Source organism: Scyliorhinus torazame, chromosome 4 (genome assembly GCF_047496885.1).
Source record: "Scyliorhinus torazame isolate Kashiwa2021f chromosome 4, sScyTor2.1, whole genome shotgun sequence".
Lineage (NCBI taxonomy): Eukaryota > Metazoa > Chordata > Chondrichthyes > Carcharhiniformes > Scyliorhinidae > Scyliorhinus > Scyliorhinus torazame.
This window is the reverse complement of record NC_092710.1, coordinates 209,439,601-209,460,282: the sequence shown is the minus strand read 5'-3', so window position 1 is coordinate 209,460,282 and position 20,682 is coordinate 209,439,601. Positions and strand designations below refer to the sequence as shown.

At 46.5% G+C, this 20,682-nt stretch overlaps 1 protein-coding gene across 6 annotated transcripts in view; it reads left to right on the top strand.

Annotated features, from left to right (window-relative positions):
- The window catches only part of lama2 (laminin, alpha 2), a 747,099-nt gene that overhangs the window by 583,810 nt on the left and 142,607 nt on the right, over window positions 1-20,682 (top strand). For all 6 annotated transcript variants that reach the window (XM_072499223.1, XM_072499224.1, XM_072499222.1 and 3 more), the window contains one exon: window positions 8,154-8,316. In XM_072499223.1, the coding sequence (XP_072355324.1) occupies window positions 8,154-8,316 (163 nt within the window). The remainder of the gene's footprint in view (window positions 1-8,153; window positions 8,317-20,682) is intronic.

Here is a 20,682-nt window from a genome sequence, read left to right as displayed (position 1 = left end):
CTGCGGTACGCCACTGGTAACTGGGATCCAGGCTGAATATTTGCCATCCACCACCACTCTCTGACTTCTATCGGTTAGCCAGTTCGTTATCCAACTAGCCAAATTTTCCACTATCCCATGCCTCCTTACTTTCTGCAGAAGCCTACCTTGGGGAACCTTATCAAATGCCTTACTAAAATCCATGTACACTACATCCACTGCTTTACCTTCATCCACATGCTTGGTCACCTCCTCAAAGAATTCAATAAGACTTGTAAGGCAAGACCTACCCCTCACAAATCCGTGCTGACTATCCCTAATCAAGCAGTGTCTTTCCAGATGCTCAGAAATCCTATCCTTCAGTACCCTTTCCATGACTTTGCCTACCACCGAAGTAAGACTAATTGGCCTGTAATTCCCAGGGTTATCCCAAGTCCCTTTTTTGAACAGGGGCACGACATTCGCCACTCTCCAATCCCCTGGTATCACCCCTGTTGACAGTGAGGACGAAAAGATCATTGCCAACGACTCTGCAATTTCATCTCTTGCTTCCCATAGAATCCTTGGATATATCCCGTCAGGCCCGGGGGACTTGTCTATCCTCAAGTTTTTCAAAATGCCCAACACATCTTCCTTCCTAACAAGTATTTCCTCAAGCTTACCAGTCTGTTTCACACTGTCCTCTCCAACAATATGGCCCCTCTCATTTGTAAATACAGAAGAAAAGTACTCGTTCAAGACCTCTCCCATCTCTTCAGACTCAATACACAATCTCCCGCTACTGTCCTTGATCGGACCTACCCTCCCTCTCGTCATTCTCATATTTCTCACATATGTGTAAAAGGCCTTGGGGTTTTCCTTGATCCTACCCGCCAAAGATTGTTCATGCCCTCTCTTAGCTCTCCTAATCCCTTTCTTCAATTCCCTCCTGGCTATCTTGTATCCCTCCAACGCCCTGTCTGAACCTTGTTTCCTCAGCCTTACATAATTCTCCTTTTTCCTCTTAACAAGACATTCAACCTCTCTTGTCAACCATGGTTCCCTCACTCGACCATCTCTTCCCTGCCTGACAGGGACATACATATCACGGACACGTAGAACAAGATCCACATTTCACTTGTGTCCTTCCCTGACAGCCTATGTTCCCAACTTATGCACTTCAATTCTTGTCTGACAACATCGTATTTACCCTTCCCCCAATTATAAACCTTGCCCTGTTGCACGCACCTATCCCTCTCCATTACAAAAGTGAAAGTCACAGAATTGTGGTCACTATCTCCAAAATGCTCCCCCACTAACAAATCTATCACTTGCCCTGGTTCATTACCAAGTACTAAATCCAATATTGCCCCTCCTCTGGTCGGACAATCTACATGCTGTGTTAGAAAAGCTTCCTGGACACACTGCACAAACACTACCCCATCCAAACTATTTGATCTCAATGTTTGGGAAGTTAAAGTCACCCATGACTACTACCCTGTGACTTCTGCACCTTTCCAAAATCTGTTTCCCAATCTGTTCCTCCACATCTCTGCTACTATTGGGGGGCCTATAGAAAACTCCTAACAAGGTGACTGCTCCTTTCCTATTTCTGACTTCAACCCATACTACCTCAGTAGGCTGATACTCCTCGAACTGCCTTTCTGCAGCTGTTATACTATCTCTAATTAACAATGCCACCCCCCCCCCACCTCTTTTACCACCCTCCCTAATCTTATTGAAACATCTATAACCAGGGACCTCCAACAACCATTTCTGCCCTTCGTCTATCCAAGTTTCCGTGATGGCCACCACATCGTAGTCCCAAGTACCGATCCATGACTTAAGTTCACCCACCTTATTCCTGATGCTTCTTGCGTTGAAGTATACACACTTCAACCCATCTCCGTGCCTGCAAATACTCTCCTTTGTCAGTGTTCCCTTCCCCACTGCCTCATTACACGCTTTGGCGTCCTGAATATCGGCTACCTTAGTTGCTGGACTACAAATCCGGTTCCCATTCCCCTGCCAAATTAGTTTAAACCCTCCCGAAGAGTACTAGAAAACCTCCCTCCCAGGATATTGGTGCCCCTCTGGTTCAGATGCAACCCGTCCTGCTTGTGCAGGTCCCACCTTCCCCAGAATGCGCTCCAATTATCCAAATACCTGAAGTCCTCCCTCCTACACCATTCCTGCAGCCACGTGTTCAGCTGCACTCTCTCCCTATTCCTAGCCTCGCTATCACGTGGCACCGGCAACAAACCAGAGATGACAACTCTGTCTGTCCTGGCTTTTAACTTCCAGCCTAACTCCCTGAACTCATTTATTACCTCCACACCCCTTTTCCTACCTACGTCGTTGGTACCAATGTGCACCATGACTTCTGGCTGCTCCCCCTCCCCCTTAAGGATCCTGAAGACACGATCCGAGACATCCCTGCAGACCTTTCTGCATTAAACTCCATTTGCCACCTCTCAGCCCAGCGCTGCAGCTTATCTATGTCCCTCTGTAACTTGTAACATCCTTCCGCACTGTCCACAACTCCACCGACTTTAGTGTCATCTGCAACTTTACTCACCCATCCTTCTACACCCTCCTCCAGGTCATTTATAAAAATGACAAACAGCAGTGGCCCCAAAACAGATCCTTGTGGTACACCACTAGTCACTGGAGTCCAGTCTGAACATTTCCCATCAACCACCACCCTTTGTCTTCTTCCAGCTAGCCAACTTCTGGTCCAAACTGCTAAATCACCCTGAATCCCATGCCTCCGTATTTTCTGCAGTAGCCTACAATGGGGAACCTTATCAAACACACTGAAATCCATATACACCACATCAACTGCTTTGCCCTCATCCACCTGTTTGGTCAGCTTCTCAAAGAACTCAATAAGGTTTGTGAGGCACGACCTACCCTTCACAAAACCATGTTGACTATCTCTAATCAAATTATTCCTTTCCAGATGATTATACATCCTATCTCTTATAAACCTTTCCAAGATTTTGCCCACAACAGAAGTAAGCCTCACTGGCCTGCAGTTACCGGGGTTGTCTCTACTCCCCTTCTTGAACAAGGGGACAACATTTGCTATCCTCCAGTCTTCTGGCACTATTCCTATAGACAAAGATGACTAAAAGATCAAAGCCAAAGGCTCAGCAATCTCCTCTCTATCTTCCCAGAGAATCCTAGGATAAATCCCATCCAGCCCAGGGGACTTATCTATTTTCACACTTTCCAGAATTGCTAACAGCTCCTCCTTATGAACCTCAAGCCCTTCTAGTCTAGTAGCCTGAATCTCAGTATTCTCCTCGACAACATTGTCTTTTTCCTGTGTGAATACTGACAAAAAATATTCATTTAGCTCCTCTCCTATCTCCTCGGGCTCCAAGCACAACTTCCCAATACTGTCCTTGACTGGCCCTACTCTTACCCTAGTCATTTGTTTATTCCTGACTTATCTATAGAAAGCTTTAGGGTTATCCTTGATCCTACCTGCCAAAGACTTCTCATGTCCCCTCCTGGCTCTTAGCTCTCTCTTTAGGTCCTTCCTAGCTAACTTGTAACTCTCGAGCGCCCTAACTGAACCTTCATGTCTCATCTTTACATAAGCCTCCTTCTTCCACTTGACAAGTGTTTTTGACTACTTTAGTAAACCACGGTTCCCTTGCTCGACCACTTCCTCCCTGCCTGACAGGTACATACTTATCAAGGACACGCAGTAGCTGTTCCTTGAACAAGCTCCACATTTCCATTGTGCCCATCCCCTGCAGTTTTCCTCTCCATCCGATGCATCCTAAGCCTTGCCTCATCGCATCATAATTGCCTTTCCCCCAGATATATCTCTTGCCCTGCGGTATATACCTACCCCTTTCCATCACTAAAGTAAACGTAATCGAATTGTGGTCACTATCACAAAAGTGCTCACCTACCTCCAAATCTAACACCTGTCCTGGTTCATTACCCAGTACCAAATCCAATATGGCCTCGCCTCTTGTTGGCCTATCTCCATACTGTGTCAGGAAACCCTCCTGCACATATTGGACAAAAACGGACCCATCTAAAGTACTCAAACTATTGCGTTTCCAGTCAATATTTGGAAAGTTAAAGTCCCCCATAACAACTACCCTGTTGCTTTCACTCCTATCCAGAATCATCTTTGCAATCCTTTCCTCTATATCTCTGGAACTTTTCGGAGGCCTACAGAAAACCCCTAACAGGGTGTCCTCTCCTTTCCTGTTTCTAACCTCAGCCCATACTACCTCAGTAGATGAGTCCTCATCAAACGTCCTTTCTGCCACTGTAATACTGTCCTTGACTAACAATGCCACCCCTCCCCCTCTTTTACCATCTTCCCTGAGCTTACTGAAATATCTAAACCCCGGCACCTACAACAAGCATTCCTGTCCCTGCTCTATCCATGTCTCCGAAATGGCCACAACATCAAAGTCCCAGTACCAACCCATGGAGTTGCCCACAACTTACATGGAGTTATGATGTGGAAATGCTGGCGTTGGACTGGGGTGAGCTCAGTAAGAAGTCTTACAACACCAGATTAAAATCCAACAGGTTTGTTTCAAATAACTAGCTTTCAGAGTGCTCCGAAAGCTAGTGATTTGTAAATGGAGTTCGTCCAGCTTCTCGAAGACTTACAGTTCACAGCTCCTCAGAGGAGCCATGGACCGTAGTCTGTATTTAAGAACCTTTTGACAGGTAGGTTTAAAATGTCCTTAATATTCCCATCCGCCAATGCCCCTTCATAGTCCCCATTTCTTTTCCATGCCTCCTTTCCCCATCCATATCTGCTCATAACCCCAAAACTCCCTCCATAACTCCCTTTTTTTTTTCATTTACGGGATGAGGGCATCTCTGGGCCAGCAATTATTGCCCATCACTAACTGCTGGCCTTTTCAGAGAGCATATGTGAGTCAATCTCATTGCTGTCGACCTGGAGTCACATGTAGGCCAGACCAGGTAAAGATGGCACATTTCCCTTCCCTGAAGGACATTAGTCAACCAGGTGGGTTTTTATGACAATCGACAATGGTTTCACGGCCATCATTCCAGATTTTTAAAATTGAATTAAATTCAAATTTCACCTTCTGCCATGGCAGGATTTGAACCCGGGTCCCCAGATCTTGCTCTGGGTCTCTGGATTACTATTCCAGTGACAATACCACTACTCCTACAATATTCCATTATCCTCATGTCCTTTCCAAATGTTTTCCATTACTCCCAAATCCCTTCCATGCTTCCCCTCCCATAATCTCCATGCCAATTCACCCTGCCTGCAGAACTAATGACCATATAATAACAATGTGGTGTTTGAAATACTCATAATACACCCAAAAATATCTATTTTTAAAAAATTACTGCTCTTACAATCTCATCAAGTATCATACTCAGCCATTCAAATTAGCAATGACAGAAGCTTTACCCCACTTAACACATCTTAATCTTGCCCAAATAAACATGCAGACACTGAAATGTTACATCAAAAAAATAATAACTTAATTATATCCTCATAAAAATGTCAGCCAATCAAAGCAAACACTCTTCTCTAGATATATAAACAGACTTCCTGCTGGACTGATACCATGAGTGAATCTAAGCGCTCAACCAATAATTCAAACTGAGACCATCTGACAACTGCATTAAAAAATGATCACCAGACACCTTCTCCAGATGGCCTCGCTATGAATGCATGGCTGAGCTCCAAGAATGACTAATGGAATCAGTGAGGATACGAGAGAGCATAGTGATATGAAGGGCATGGGGAAATAGACAGGATTTGAGGGATATAATAGGGGTATAGAGGAAGTTGGGTATGGCTGAGTATGATACTTTGATAAGATTGTAAGAGCAGTAGTTTTTTTTGGGTGGGCATATGGGGGTGTGTAGGGACATGGAGTTAGCTGGAAAGATGAGTGGTGTTGGAGGTGAGAGTTAGTGAGGGCTGGAGGTCTTAATAGGCTTAAATACCAGAACCATGGTGGTCTATTGATGAGCCCTGCTCAGCATTCAGGTGCCTCTTTGGCCACCTCTGAACTGCTTCCAGCTGCAATGGGTCAAAACTAATCGCACCTCCGTCTCCCAGAACAAAAGTATAGCAGATACGGGCCTTTTAATCAGTTATGGGTGTCTGAGTTGGGAGGCTTTCATCCTCAACCTTACAACCTCCTCCATAAAAATCTGGCTTCACATGTCAAAAACATTCAGTGACCTTAGTATTATTGGATTTTCCAAGTCTTATTCACACTCCAGGCTACTATTCCCAGGCTTATTTATTTGTGTATAGTCGATTATTTGATTAGGTTTAGTTTTACATTTATCATCATCATCACCGGTTTTCTCTTTCATGCCTATCAGCCATTATACATTTCATTTTCAGTCTTTTCTGCCCTGCATTTATGTCTCCAAGACCATTTTATAAAAGCTGGGGGTTGTGTGGGATAGGATGCGATTTTGACCTTTTTCCACAAGCCAGATCTTGGTTCAAAATCTTGACTTTAATTTGAAGTATCTTTTTTGAGGAATGACAAGCGTATATATGCAGTGGAGGCACTTTTCCAGCTGATGTCACCATGTTTCTTACAGCAAATTGTGTAGTTACGTTATAAGAAAGGAAGCCCACACATGTCAATAAACAATCAGGAAAAAGCTATTTATTTCAATATCAATTGTGTGCATTTGATGAAGCCTCATTCAGCAGCAGTATGAGGATCGTTAACATCCTGTCTAATTGAGGCTTAAGATTTGAGATTCACACAGCCTTAAGATTAAAACATTAAATCAGTATTTTATTATCAAATCAGATAGTAATCAAGAAGTTTAAACTCAGCGCCACTGTGCTTTTAGAAGTAAACAAAAATATCAATGCCAGATTGATGAAATATTGCTCTCTGTGGAAATATTGGCTCAGTGGGTGTGAATATCAGGAATACAGGCATGTGTGCCCCACAATTTCCTATCCATTAAAATCGATCAATAAAATATCATGGGAGCCTACGTGAAAATTTTGGTATGCTCCTGTCTGAGCTCACAAAACTTGTGAAATTGTCCCTGCTGTGGTCACTTGTCTCAATAGCTAACTAATTTGGGGGCAGTACGGTAGCATTGTGGATAGCACAATTGCTTCACAGCTCCAGGGTCCCAGGTTCGATTCCGGCTTGGGTCACTGTCTGTGCGGAGTCTGCACATCCTCCCTGTGTCTGCGTGGGTTTCCTCCGGGTGCTCCGGTTTCCTCCCACAATCCAAAGATGTGCGGGTTAGGTGGACTGGCCATGCTAAATTGCCCATAGTGTCCAAAATTGCCCTTAGTGTTGGGTGGAGTTACTGGGTTAGGGTGGAGGTGTGGACCTTGGGTGGGGTGCTCGTTCTAAGAGCCGGTGCAGACTCGATGGGCTGAATGGCCTCCTTCTGCACTGTAAATTCTATGAAATAATTGTAGAAAATTGTGTGCTCAAATAAATGTGGCAACCTAGATAATGTAGTAGTGTAGGCACTGAGGGAGTACTCAATGTTCATAGAAATCATAGAATTCACTGTGTAGAAAGAGGCCATTCGGCCCATCGAGTCTGCACCGGCCCTTGGAAAGAGCACCCTATTTAAGCCCACTCCTCCACCCTATCCCCGTAACCCCAGCTAACCATTTTGGACAATAAGGGCAATTTAGCATGACCAATCCACCTCGCCTGCACATCTTTGGACTGTGGGAGGAAACCGGAGCACCCAGAGGAAACCCACGCAGACACGGGGAGAACGTGCAGACTCCGCACAGACAGTGACCCAAACCGGGAATCGAACCTGTGACCCTTGAGCTGTGAAGCAACAGTGCTAACCACTCTGCTACTGTGCCGCTCATGTTGGATGAGGTTGTGTTTCTCATGAGGTGACGATGAAGTACAATTTGTTTATTCTGGTGATGCAGACAAATGAAAATGTGCATGTCATGATTCAAGAAGAGTGGGACATTCAGTTAATGCTAAAAACAAATGAACTGATTATCCACCTTGTGTTTGCATGATATATGCAAAATGGGACTGATATCATAACAGCTTTCCAAAACGATTCATTTGAGTGAAATACTTTTCAAATTTCTGAAAGACATTGTACTAAAATGTTGCATAAATGAAAGCCTTGCACTGTTTGAAATGTAATATTTATAAATTGGCTCCTTTTATTTGTTTTCTTTCCAGATTTAAAAGAAAAAACTAAAAAATTAAATGAAACACTTCGAATCAAAGATGGGGTTACAGAGAAAAATCTGCAGCACATGCAGAAGGATGTCGAAACGATGATGGCAGAGATGCGTAGGAAATCATTCGATAAACACGAGGAAATGGCTGAAGATGAACTTGAGTACGTAGTTTGAGTCATTGTATTCTTCACAGACTGCAATCTCAGTTCAACATTTAGTAATTTCTTCAATAGGAGCCCAAAACATGAATTGTAAAATTTAGATTTCAACCAACAATACAATAATCATTTAGTACATTGATTTAAGTAAAATTGTGATGGCAAATTGTAAACCCCAGAGTGAAAAAGAGGAAGTATATATTTTTCATTTTTCAAAACACTAATACATCCCTTCACTTATTGGGACGAATAAAGAACAGGCAAAAATATATTGAACAGGTGAACAGAGAGTCCAAAGGGATATAGAAAAAAACCAAAGCAGTTGATGGAGAATACAACAACAAATTATTTTCAGTGCCACAACAGCAAGAGGACAGTCCTGGAAAAGGTGTGAACCATAAAATAAACAATGAGCTTGCCAGTTTATCCGGGAATAACGTAGTCATGCTCTGGGAACGTGTATTCAAATCCCACCATGGCAGCTGGTGGAATTTAAATTTAGTCAATAAAATCTGGAATGTAAAGTCATTCTCAGGGATGGTGACCATGGAACGGTCATTGTAAGAACCCACCTACTTTCACGAACAAAATCTGCTATAATGTGACTCCAGACCAACATTAAGTGTTGACTCTTCACTGCCCCTCTGTAATGGCCCAGCAAGCCTCACTGTAGCTTCAGGGTGGGCAACAAATGCTGGCCTTGCCAGCGATGCAAACACTCCATGGAAAGAATTTTTAAATAAGAGAAACGTGCTATCTAACTGAGGTGATGGAAGTCCAAGACAAGCTTTTAGAGGGTTGAACTCTATCCTGAGGAAAAAATGGAATTTACCTGAGAGTTTAGCTGAGAGTTGCCAGGGAGAAATAAGTGAGTTATTAATAGATTGGAAAAGGAAGGAAAAGAGGGACAAAGTAGATACAGATAACTACAAATACGTTAATTTCAACTTCAGTTCATTGTAAAATCAGTTATCATTGGTAAATGTGAAGAATATATGAAATAATCTAGTAAACCACAATCAACATTAGTTCATTGCAGTCTGCGAATTCTAGATTTTTTTGAGTGGATAACAAAGTTCTTCAAAAAGTATTTGGCATAATTGATGTACCACGAGACAAAAATGGTGAAACTATCGAGGCTTTATTGCACTAGATGTTGAGTCTCCTGCAGCTCGAACCAGAATGGAAGCAGTGCAGGAGAGCATACGCTTTTATACATCGCCTGCTGGGAGGAGCCAGCAGGCTGGGATTTACTGTGTACAGTGGCAGTACCGTAATACACGTAGTGTGTGACTAGTGGTGTTTACCACATTCACCCCCTGTTTAACAAAAGTCCAGCGGGGGTGAAAAAACAACGTTACAGATTGAGTCTGTCGGGGGCTTTGACCCTCCGCCGTGATCGCCTCAGTCCTGGTTGTGGTGTGGGTGCCGATGTGGGTACCTGCGAATCCGGGAGTGTGTTGTCCTCTCCTTCTTCACCCAGTAGTGGATCCGGTGAGGGACGGATGCTGCTGGGGTGGGGTCTGCAGTGAGGGTCGCTGGTGGGAGGGTGAACGGCACAGGGGCGGGGGAGGCAACCGGAGGGGGAGGGGACGGTACCGGGTCGGGGGTGGTGGTGGTTATGGGTGGGGGCCCAGCGGGTGCCAGGTCCCGGAGGGAGATTGTGTCCTGTCGCCCGTCATGGTGTGCCACGTAGGCGTATTGTGGATTTGCATGGAGGAGGAGGACTTTTCCGACAAGGGGATCCGATTTATGACTCCTCGCATGCTTCCGGAAGAGGACGGGCCCAGGAACTGTCAGCCAGGTTGGGAGCGAGACCGCAGAGGTGGACTTCCTAGGGAAGGAAAACACACGTTCGTGAGGAGTCTCATTAGTAGCAGTGCACAGGAGCGACGGGATGGAGTGGAGTGCATTGGGGAGGACCTTCTGCCAGCGGGAGACAGGGAGATTCCTAGACCGAAGGGCCAGCAGGATGGCCTTCCAGACCGTCGCGTTCTCCCTCTCTACCTGCCCGTTTCCCCGGGGGTTGTAGCTGGTAGTCCTGCTCGAGGTGATGCCCTTGCTGAGCAGGATCTGACCCAGCTCATCACTCATAAAGGAGGATCCCCGTTCGCTATGGATGTAGGTGGGGAAATCAAACAAGGTGAAGTTGCTGTGTAGGGCCTTGACGACCGTGGCAGACGTCATGTCGGGGCATGGGATGGCGAATGGGAAACGGGAGTACTCATCAATTATATTGAGAAAGTACACGTTGCGGTCAGTGAAGAGGAGGGGCCCTTGAAGTCCATGCTGAGGTGCTCAAAGGGGCGGGAGGCCTTCACCAAATGCGCTCTGTCTGGCCGGTAGAAGTGCGGCTTGCACTCGGCGCAGACTTGGCAGTCCCTGGTCACGGTCCTGACCTCCTCGATGGAGTAGGACAGGTTGCGGGCCTTGATAAAATGGAAGAACCGGGTGACCCCCGGGTGGCAGAGGACATTGTGGAGAGCCCGAAGCCGGTCCATTTGTGCGCTGGCGCATGTACCGCGGGATAGGGCATCTGGGGGCTCATTGAGCTTCCCCGGGGGATACAGGATCTCCTAGTTATAGGTGGAGAGCTCCACCCTCCACCTCAAAATCTTGTCGTTCTTGATCTTGCCCCGCTGTGTCTTGCTAAACATGAAGGCAACCAACCGTTGGTCAGTGAGGAGAGTGAATCTCCTGCTGGCCAGGTAATGCCGCCAATGTCGCACAGCTTCCACAATGGCTTGGGCCTCCTTTTCGACAGAGTAGTACAAACAAAGAAATGTACAGCACAGGAACAGGCCCTTCGGCCCTCCAAGCCCGTGCCGACCATACTGCCCGACTAAACTACAATCTTCTACACTTCCTGGGTCCGTATCCTTCTATTCCCATCCTATTCATATATTTGTCAAGATGCCCCTTAAATGTCCCTATCGTCCCTGCTTCCACTACCTCCTCCGGTAGTGAGTTCCAGGCACCCACTACCCTCTGCGTAAAAAACTTGCCTCGTACATCTACTCTAAACCTTGCCCCTCTCACCTTAAACCTATGCCCCCTAGTAATTGACCCCTCTACCCTGGGGAAAAGCCTCTGACTATCCACTCTGTCTATGCCCCTCATAATTTTGTATACCTCTATCAGGTCGCCCCTCAACCTCCTTCGTTCCAGTGAGAACAAACCGAGTTTATTCAATCGCTCCTCATAGCTTATGCCCTCCATACCAGGCAACATTCTGGTAAATCTCTTCTGCACCCTCTCTAAAGCCTCCACATCCTTCTGGTAGTGTGGCGACCAGAATTGAACACTATACTCCAAGTGTGGCCTAACTAAGGTTCTATACAGCTGCAACATGACTTGCCAATTCTTATACTCAATGCCCCGGCCAATGAAGGCAAGCATGCGTATGCCTTCTTGACTACCTTCTCCACCTGTGTTGCCCCTTTCAATGACCTGTGGACCTGTACTCCTAGATCTCTTTGACTTTCAATACTCTTGAGGGTTCTACCATTCACTGTATATTCCCTACCTGCATTAGCCCTTCCAAAATGCATTACCTCACATTTGTCCGGATTAAACTCCATCTGCCATCTCTCCGCCCAAGTCTCCAGACAATCTAAATCCTGCTGTATCCTCAGACAGTCCTCATCGCTATCCGCAATTCCACCAACCTTTGTGTCGTCTGCAAACTTACTCATCAGACCAGTTACATTTTCCTCCAAATCATTTATATATACTACAAAGAGCAAAGGTCCCAGCACTGATCCCTGTGGAACACCACTGGTCACAGCCCTCCAATTAGAAAAGCATCCCTCCATTGCTACCCTCTGCCTTCTATGGCCTAGCCAGTTCTGTATCCACCTTGCCAGTTCACCCCTGATCCCGTGTGACTTCACCTTTTGTACTAGTCTACCATGAGGGACCTTGTCAAAGGCCTTACTGAAGTCCATATAGACAACATCTACTGCCCTACCTGCATCAATCATCTTAGTGACCTCCTCGAAAAACTCTATCAAGTTAGTGAGACACGACCTCCCCTTCACAAAACCGTGCTGCCTCTCACTAATACGTCCATTTGCTTCCAAATGGGAGTAGATCCTGTCTCGAAGAATTCTCTCCAGTAATTTCCCTACCACTGAAGTAAGGCTCACCGGCCTGTAGTTCCCGGGATTATCCTTGCTACCCTTCTTAAACAGAGGAACAACATTGGCTATTCTCCAGTCCTCCGGGACATCCCCTGAAGACAGCGAGGATCCAAAGATTTCTGTCAAGGCCTCAGCAATTTCCTCTCCAGCCTCCTTCAGTATTCTGGGGTAGATCCCCTCAGGCCCTGGGGACTTATCTACCTTAATATTTTTTAAGACACCCAACACCTCGTCTTTTTGGATCACAATGTGACCCAGGCTATCTACACCCCCTTCTCCAGACTCAACATCTACCAATTCCTTCTCTTTGGTGAATACTGATGCAAAGTATTCATTTAGTACCTCGCCCATTTCCTCTGGCTCCACACATAGATTCCCTTGCCTATCCTTCAGTGGGCCAACCCTTTCCCTGGCTACCCTCTTGCTTTTTATGTACGTGTAAAAAGCCTTGGGATTTTCCTTAACCCTATTTGCCAATGACTTTTCATGACCCCTTCTAGCCCTCCTGACTCCTTGCTTAAGTTCCTTCCTACTTTCCTTATATGCCACACAGGCTTCGTCTGTTCCCAGCCTTTTAGCCCTGACAAATGCCTCCTTTTTCTTTTTGACGAGGCCTACAATATCACTCGTCATCCAAGGTTCCCGAAAATTGCCGTATTTATCTTTCTTCCTGACAGGAACATGCCTGTCCTGTATTCCTTTCAACTGACACTTGAAAGCCTCCCACATGTCAGATGTTGATTTGCCCTCAAACATCCGCCCCCAATCTATGTTCTTCAGTTCCCGCCTAATATTGTTATAATTAGCCTTCCCCCAATTTAGCACATTCATCCTCGGACCACGCTTATCCTTGTCCACCAGTACTTTAAAACTTACTGAATTGTGGTCACTGTTACCGAAATGCTCCCCTACTGAAACATCTACCACCTGGCCGGGCTCATTCCCCAATACCAGGTCCAGTACTGCCCCTTCCCTAGTTGGACTGTTTACATATTGTTTTAAGAAGCCCTCCTGGATGCTCCTTACAAACTCCGCCCCGTCTAAGCCCCTGGCACTAAGTGAGTCCCAGTCAATATTGGGGAAGTTGAAGTCTCCCATCACCACAACCCTGTTGTTTTTACTCTTTTCCAAAATCTGTCTACCTATCTGCTCCTCTATCTCCCGCTGGCTGTTGGGAGGCCTGTAGTATACCCCCAACATTGTGACTGCACCCTTCTTATTCCTGATCTCTACCCATATAGCCTCACTGCCCTCTGAGGTGTCCTCTCGCAGTATAGCTGTGATATTCTCCCGAACAAGTAGCGCAACTCCGCCTCCCTTTTACATCCCCCTCTATCCCGCCTGAAACATCTAAATCCTGGAACGTTTAGCTGCCAATCCTGCCCTTCCCTCAACCAGGTCTCTGTAATGGCAACAACATCATAGTTCCAAGTAGTAATCCAAGCTCTAAGTTCATCTGCCTTACCCGTAATGCTCCTTGCATTAAAACATATGCACTTCAGGCCACCAGACCCGCTGTGTTCAGCAACTTTTCCCCGTCTGCTCTGCCTCAGAGCCACACTGTCCCTATTCCCTAGTTCTCCCTCAATGCTCTCACCTTCTGACCTATTGCTCCCGTGCCCACCCCCCTGCCATACTAGTTTAAACCCTCCCGTGTGACACTAGCAAACCTCGCGGCCAGGATATTTATGCCTCTCCGGTTTAGATACAACCCGTCCATCTTATACAGGTCACATCTGCCCCGGAAGAGCTCCCAGTGGTCCAGAAAACGGAAACCCTCCCTCCTACACCAGCTGTTTAGCCACGTGTTTGTCTGCTCTATCTTCCTATTTCTAGCCTCACTGGCACGTGGCACAGGAAGTAATCCCGAGATTACAACCCTCGAGGTCCTGTCTTTTAACTTTCTGCCTAGCTCCCTGAACTCCTGCTGCAGGACCTCATGCCCCTTCCTGCCTATGTCGTTAGTACCAATATGTACAACGACCTCTGCCTGTTTGCCCTCCCCCTTCAGGATTCCCTCTACCCGTTCGGAGACATCCTGGACCCTGGCACCAGGGAGGCAACATACCATCCTGTATAGTGCTGAATTTCGGAGGCATGAAGGGTGCCGGAAAAGAAGGCCACGGGTCTGCCCGCCTGGTTGAGGGTGGCGTCCAGAGCCACGTCCGATGCATCGCTCTCCACCTGAAAGGGGAGGGTCTCGTCGACCAAGTGCATTGTGGCTTCGGTGATGTTCGTCTTGATGTAGTTGAAGGCCCGGCGGGCCTCAGCCGTCAGGGGAAAAACTGTGGAGTTGATGAGTGGGCGGGCCTTGTCTGCATAATTAGGGACCCACTGGCCATAATATGAGAAGAACCCCAGGCATCGTTTCAGGGCCTTGGGGCAGTGGGGGAGGGGGAGTTCCAGGAGGGGGCGCATGCGGTCGGGGTCGGGCCCTAGGACTCCATTTTCCACAACGTAGCCAAGAATGACTAAGCGGGTGGTGCGGAAAACGCATTTCTCCTTCTTGTAGGTGAGGTTAAGGAGTTTGGTGGTATGGAGGAATTTCTGGAGATTCGCGTCGTGGTCCTGCTGGTCATGGCCACAGATGGTGACATTATCTAGGTACGGAAACGTGGCCCGCAGCCCGTATTGGTCAACCATTCAGTCCATCTCTCGCTGGAAGACCGAGACCCCATTGGTGACACCGTAGGGAACTCTAAGGAACTGATAGAGGCGGCCATCTGCTTCGAATGCAGTGTATTGGCGTTCCTCCGGGCGGATGGGGAGTTGGTGGTCGGCGGACTTCAAGTCAATTGTGGAGAAGACTCGATACTGCGCAATCTGATTGACCATGTCAGATATGTGCGGGAGGGTGTACGCATCGAGCTGCGTGTACCGGTTGATGGTCTGACTGTAGTTGATGAACATCCGGTGTTTCTCCCCAGTCTTAACTACCACCACTTGAGCTCTCCAGGGACTGTTACTGTCCTCAATGACCCCCTCCCGCAGAAGCCGTTGAACTTCCGACCTGAAAGAGGTCCTGCCCTGTGCACTGTACCGTCTATTCTTCATGGCGACAGGTTTACAGTCTGGGGTGAGGTTTGCGAAAAGTGAGGGCGGATTGACCTTAAGGGTCGTGAGGCCACAGATGGTGAGGGGGGGGCAGGGGCCTGCCGAATTTCAAAGTAAGGCTTTGGAGGTGGCACTGAAAATCGAGACCTAGTAACAGGGCAGCGCAGAGATGGGGGAGGACGTAGAGTCTGAAGTTGCTGTACTCTACGCCCTGTACAGAGAGGGTCGCGACGCAGTACCCCAGATTTGCATGGAATGGGATCCGGAGGCCAGGGAGATTTTCTGGGTGACGGGGAGTACCGGGAGGGGGCAGCATCTTACCGTAGGAGGGTGGATGAAACTCTCTGTGCTCCAGGAGTCGAAGAGGCAGGTCGTCTCGTGCCCGTTGATCCTTACAGTCGTCGTAGTGGTCACGAGGTTGCGGGGCCGAGACTGATCGAGGGTGATGGAGGCGAGCTGCGGAAGATGTTGGGAGTTGTTGGGCTGATCAGCGGTGGCGGAGGTATCGATGGCCCGTGAATGGCTAGGCAAGCAGGGGTCTGGAGACGCGGTCCAAGATGGCACCGATGATGGTGACGCCCACGGGGTGCACATGGCGGATGACATCCAAGATGGCGGCACCCACGGGTCGCACGTGGCGGGCGTCGGCGAAGATGGCGGTGCCCCTGGATCGCACGTGGAGGGTGTAGCGATGCTGGGCCTGGAAATGGCAGTGACCGATCGGGCCTGGCAAACGGAGACGAAGTGGCCCTTCTTGCCACACCCGTTGCAGGTCACGCTCCGCGCTGGGCAGCACTGCCTGGGATGCTTGCTCTGGCCACAAAAATAGCATTTGGGCCCTCTATCACGCTGGCACAGGCTTGCGGTGTACCCGGGTGAGAAGATAGTGGGGCCCACGAGGGTGCCGCGCGGTCGGAGGTGTAGGACTCTAGATTGCGGGAGGCCACTTCTAGCGAGTTAGCGAGATGCACAGTCTCTGTAGGGTCGAGCGTACCCCCTTCCAATAACCGCTGACGAACGTAGCTAGACTTATTGCCCGTGACATAGGCATCTCTGATCAGCAGTTCTGTGTGTTGGACTGCTGACACTGCCTGGCAATTACAGTTCCTACCAAGTATCCGCAGAGGACGCAAGAAATCATCTTGAGACTCCCCCGGTAGTTGCCGTCTCGTGGCCAGGAGGTGTCTGGCGAACACTTGATTCACAGTCCTGATGTACTGTCCTTTTAGTAGCGCCATCGCTTCCGTGTAGGTGGGCGCGTCCCGAATGAGGGGGAAAACTTGTGGGCTCACCCGTGAGTAGAGGATCTGGAGCTTCTGTGGGTCTGAGAGGGCTTCTGTGGATGCTCCGAGGTATCCTTCAAGGCAGGCTCGCCAGTGCTCGAAGGTGGCTGTGGCGTCGGCTGCGTGAGGGTTCAGCTCCAGGTGATCAGGCTTGATTAAGACGTTCATCTCTAGAATTCTAGTGCAATAAATTGATGTCTCATCAATGACCACGAGACGAGAATGGTGAAGCAATCGAGGCTTTATTGCACAAGATGTTGAGCCTCCTGCAGCTGGAACCAGAATGGGAGCAGCGCAGGAAAACATACACTTTTATACATCGCCTGCTGGGAGGAGCCAGCAGGCTGGGATTTACTGTGTTAACTGTAGTACAGTGGCAGTACTGAAATACACGTAGTGTGTGACCAGTGGTGTTTACCACAATAATCTCACCTGGAGCTCTACTCGTTAAACTCAAAGTTGTGAAGCATTTAGCCTGAATCTTGGGAATTAGTAAAAAAAAAACTAGCTCACATATAAAAAAATCAACGTGTGCTTGTTGAGGAGTTATATCACCATAGGGAGAGTTTTGATCATATTGCCCACAGCTCTAACAACTATTCCTAATTTGCATCAATGCCTAAATTCAGTACCTCATTGCAAAATAGTCAAATATGTAAACGAGAGGGTAGTCGAGCCAAAGGAGCTAAACAGCACTTAAGCATTGTGTTTAATTGTGATTTGCGAAGAAACAAAGAAAGTAATTCAAACACTTGAAACAGTTCAGAGGAAAGTGTCACATGACTTGTTTCAAGGACTGGTTTTAACTTGGCTAAATTGAGGTTAACATGATCTCAAAATGGAATCAATAGGTTCACTGCATCCTGAATGCTGACACTCTAACTTCTGCCATTTTAAAGGCTCCTGCAGCTGAGTGCTTCGACTGCCTTTTTCAGTAGTCCAATGTTGTGCAGAAGATATTGATTGCCTTTCTACAATAGAACTGAGTAGAATATACTTGTGAGGTTCTTGGGAGTAGAAACAGCTAGGAACATCCAGAATTAAAAGTGTTTGAGCATAATGTCTTCAGTTATCCCTGCCCCTGCCCTCAGACTCCCTCTGTTGGAACAATTCTGTATTATAACTTAAAGTGGTGGGCTTTCTGGCGACAGAGGCAGCTCGATGTCAATATGAGAATCAAATTCAATAATTAGGAATGGTGGTGCCAGTGCTTTGAAGAATGACACATTTTGTGTGACGATTTGTGAACTGCGCTTAACAGTGATTGTTTCGCCTTTGTATTGGTCACAACAAATGACAAATGGTTGGATGTCACGGGGTTATTTCATTTCCAACATGACCATCACATTTCACAAGCACTTTATCTCATGGCTTTAGCGGGGTAGCTCCAAATTTCATGTTGTTCTCTGCATTTACTCTCATGCCATCCTTCTGTTCATGATCATGTTCGCATTTATGTTGACCATCCATGGACTAGTCAAGGAAATATGTGCAAGTCAGATGTGCAAAAGCTGGAGTATCTTAAGTCGAGTGAGGAATCACTCTGTGAAGAAAATGATGCAGCTTTTGCTTCCATGACTTGCTCTCAGCTGAGGCTTTATTCAAGGTACTCATCAAATGCAACACTTTATTCAAGATCCTCATCATTCTCTCGACTTCTCCATTAACTCTTGGACAATGGGGTGTGATTTTTCGATGAGTGAAACCTAGATAGTGCTCAAATTTACTGAACTCATCACTGGTGAATAGGGGTACACTGTCGCTTCTCACTTTTTGAGTAATTCAAACAAGGTGAGAATCTGTTCAAGCTTTGGGATGACTGTATTTGTTGAAGTAGACATAATTATTTTCATGATTGGGAATTTGCTGTGGTCGTCAGTGATGAAGATTTGACATTGCGGTTGCTTGACATGGCGAACATTGATTTATTTTGCGTTCAATTTTGCAGTCAATTCCTGGGAATTATACCTATTCCCTAAGGAGTTGCTTGGTTTTGAAATTCCTTAGTGACCTTCATGTGCTATATCAACAGCATATTTCTTCAATGGTTGTGGAATGAAAATGTAGTGGTTGAGTAAGACGAGATCAGAGTTGTTATAATAGTGGTCTCATTTTGAACATTGTGCCGACTTTCTAGTATGTGAACGACTTTATTTGTCGACATTCTTTCAATCATAGTTTTCCAGTTTGTGATTCCACAACAGTCTGGCATAGTTGTAACTCCTCACCTTGTTTTGTTGCCGCTTTGTTGTCAACTAGTTTTAGCAACTTTGGTATTACATTTAGGTTTACTTAGTTAAGATGTTGTTCAACAACCTTTTCCTCAGGATCAGTAGGTTTGACTGTTGACAACGGATGTAATGCAAGGTAGTCTGCTGGGTTGAGCTTGCCTGGCTGATGCTCAACATGGTACTCTTTTAGTTTGAGTATCCAATGCTGTATTCGAGTGAATGGATTGTTCCAGTGTACTGATTGTTGAATAAGAGGTCTATGATCAGTTGTGACTTTAAAATGGCTTCCATATAAATAGAAATGAAAGTATAAGATACTTCATGTGATTGAGAGTGCCTCTGTCTCTGTTTGCAGATAACAGTGCTCTATGGGTGTTAGCAATCGGCTTGCCATCACAACAATTGACAAATTCTCTGCCTTTTTGCATGAGAACTGCACTGGGGCCATTCGGGTTTGCACCCAGTGTCAAAGTAGACATTTGTACACCGCCCAACGAACTATTGTTTGATCTGTTGTACAGCTTGTTTAGGTGCTGGAGTCAATTCCCTCTTAGTAGTCTTTTTTGTCAGACTGCAGAGGCAGATGTCATAGCGACGTCAGGAATGAAGCAACTACAGTACGTGATGAACCCTAGCAGACTCTGGAATTCCTGCACTTTTGTAGGATCTGCAACACATGCAATGGCTTGAAATTTCCATCGATTATGTGACACACTTAACACATGACTGAAGAACTTGATTCTTCCTTAATTGAACAAGCACCTGTCTTTGTTCAAGGTGAGATTATATGACATTGTAGAAAAGGGTGTCATTACTAATGTCCTGTAGGCTTTCAAGTCCTTGAAGTGCAGACTGAATAGCGTGCTGAAATAACCTCAGCTGCTAAAGTGACTCCAGAGTTGAGCCTCTTGTAATGAAAAACTCTAACGTGAGTGCAGAATATTGTAAGAAAGCTGGATACTTCATCAAGCTCGAGTTGATTGTGTCCTGCATAGAGGTCAAGTTTACCGAAGTGCTTAGCACCATGCACTTTCTCTATATCATCAATTTTCGATGTTGTATCTTTCTCATTGTATTGCTTGATTTGGTGTCTGTATATCAAAAGAGATTCTAATCTGGTTCTCGCTCCAGGGTTTTTGATGACTTTTATGGGTGAGACCCAAGGGGTAGGTTCATCCCCAACTTTCTCACTAATGTTAAGCTCAAATGGATGTTGAAGTTCGTCTCTGTCTGCTTCTAATATGAACTGGTATTCTTCACCGTTGATACACTTGGGGCACAGGGGGATCTACATTCAACATGTAACTTGCATATAACATCTTTCAGTTTGCCGACACCAGTGAACCAGTCACCACGCGACTCAAGAATTTTATTGGTATGCGTAGGAGTCAAGTTTGTGATGGCAATCAAGCAGATCTGTTGCTGTATGAAAACAGATAAGCCTGTCATAGTCACCAGATACGACATAAAATAAAGCCTTCAACCTTTGAATAAGATTGGCGTTTCAAAAATCCTGAGACTTTTCAAAGATTTGTCACTGTTGCAAGGGGAAATTCCAGAGAAAGGGATAATCCAGAGTTTGTTGAATGTTTTGTCTCCCACGGCATTGACTGATGCTCTTGTATCTGTGAGAGTACCCACATCCGAGCAGCCAGTAGT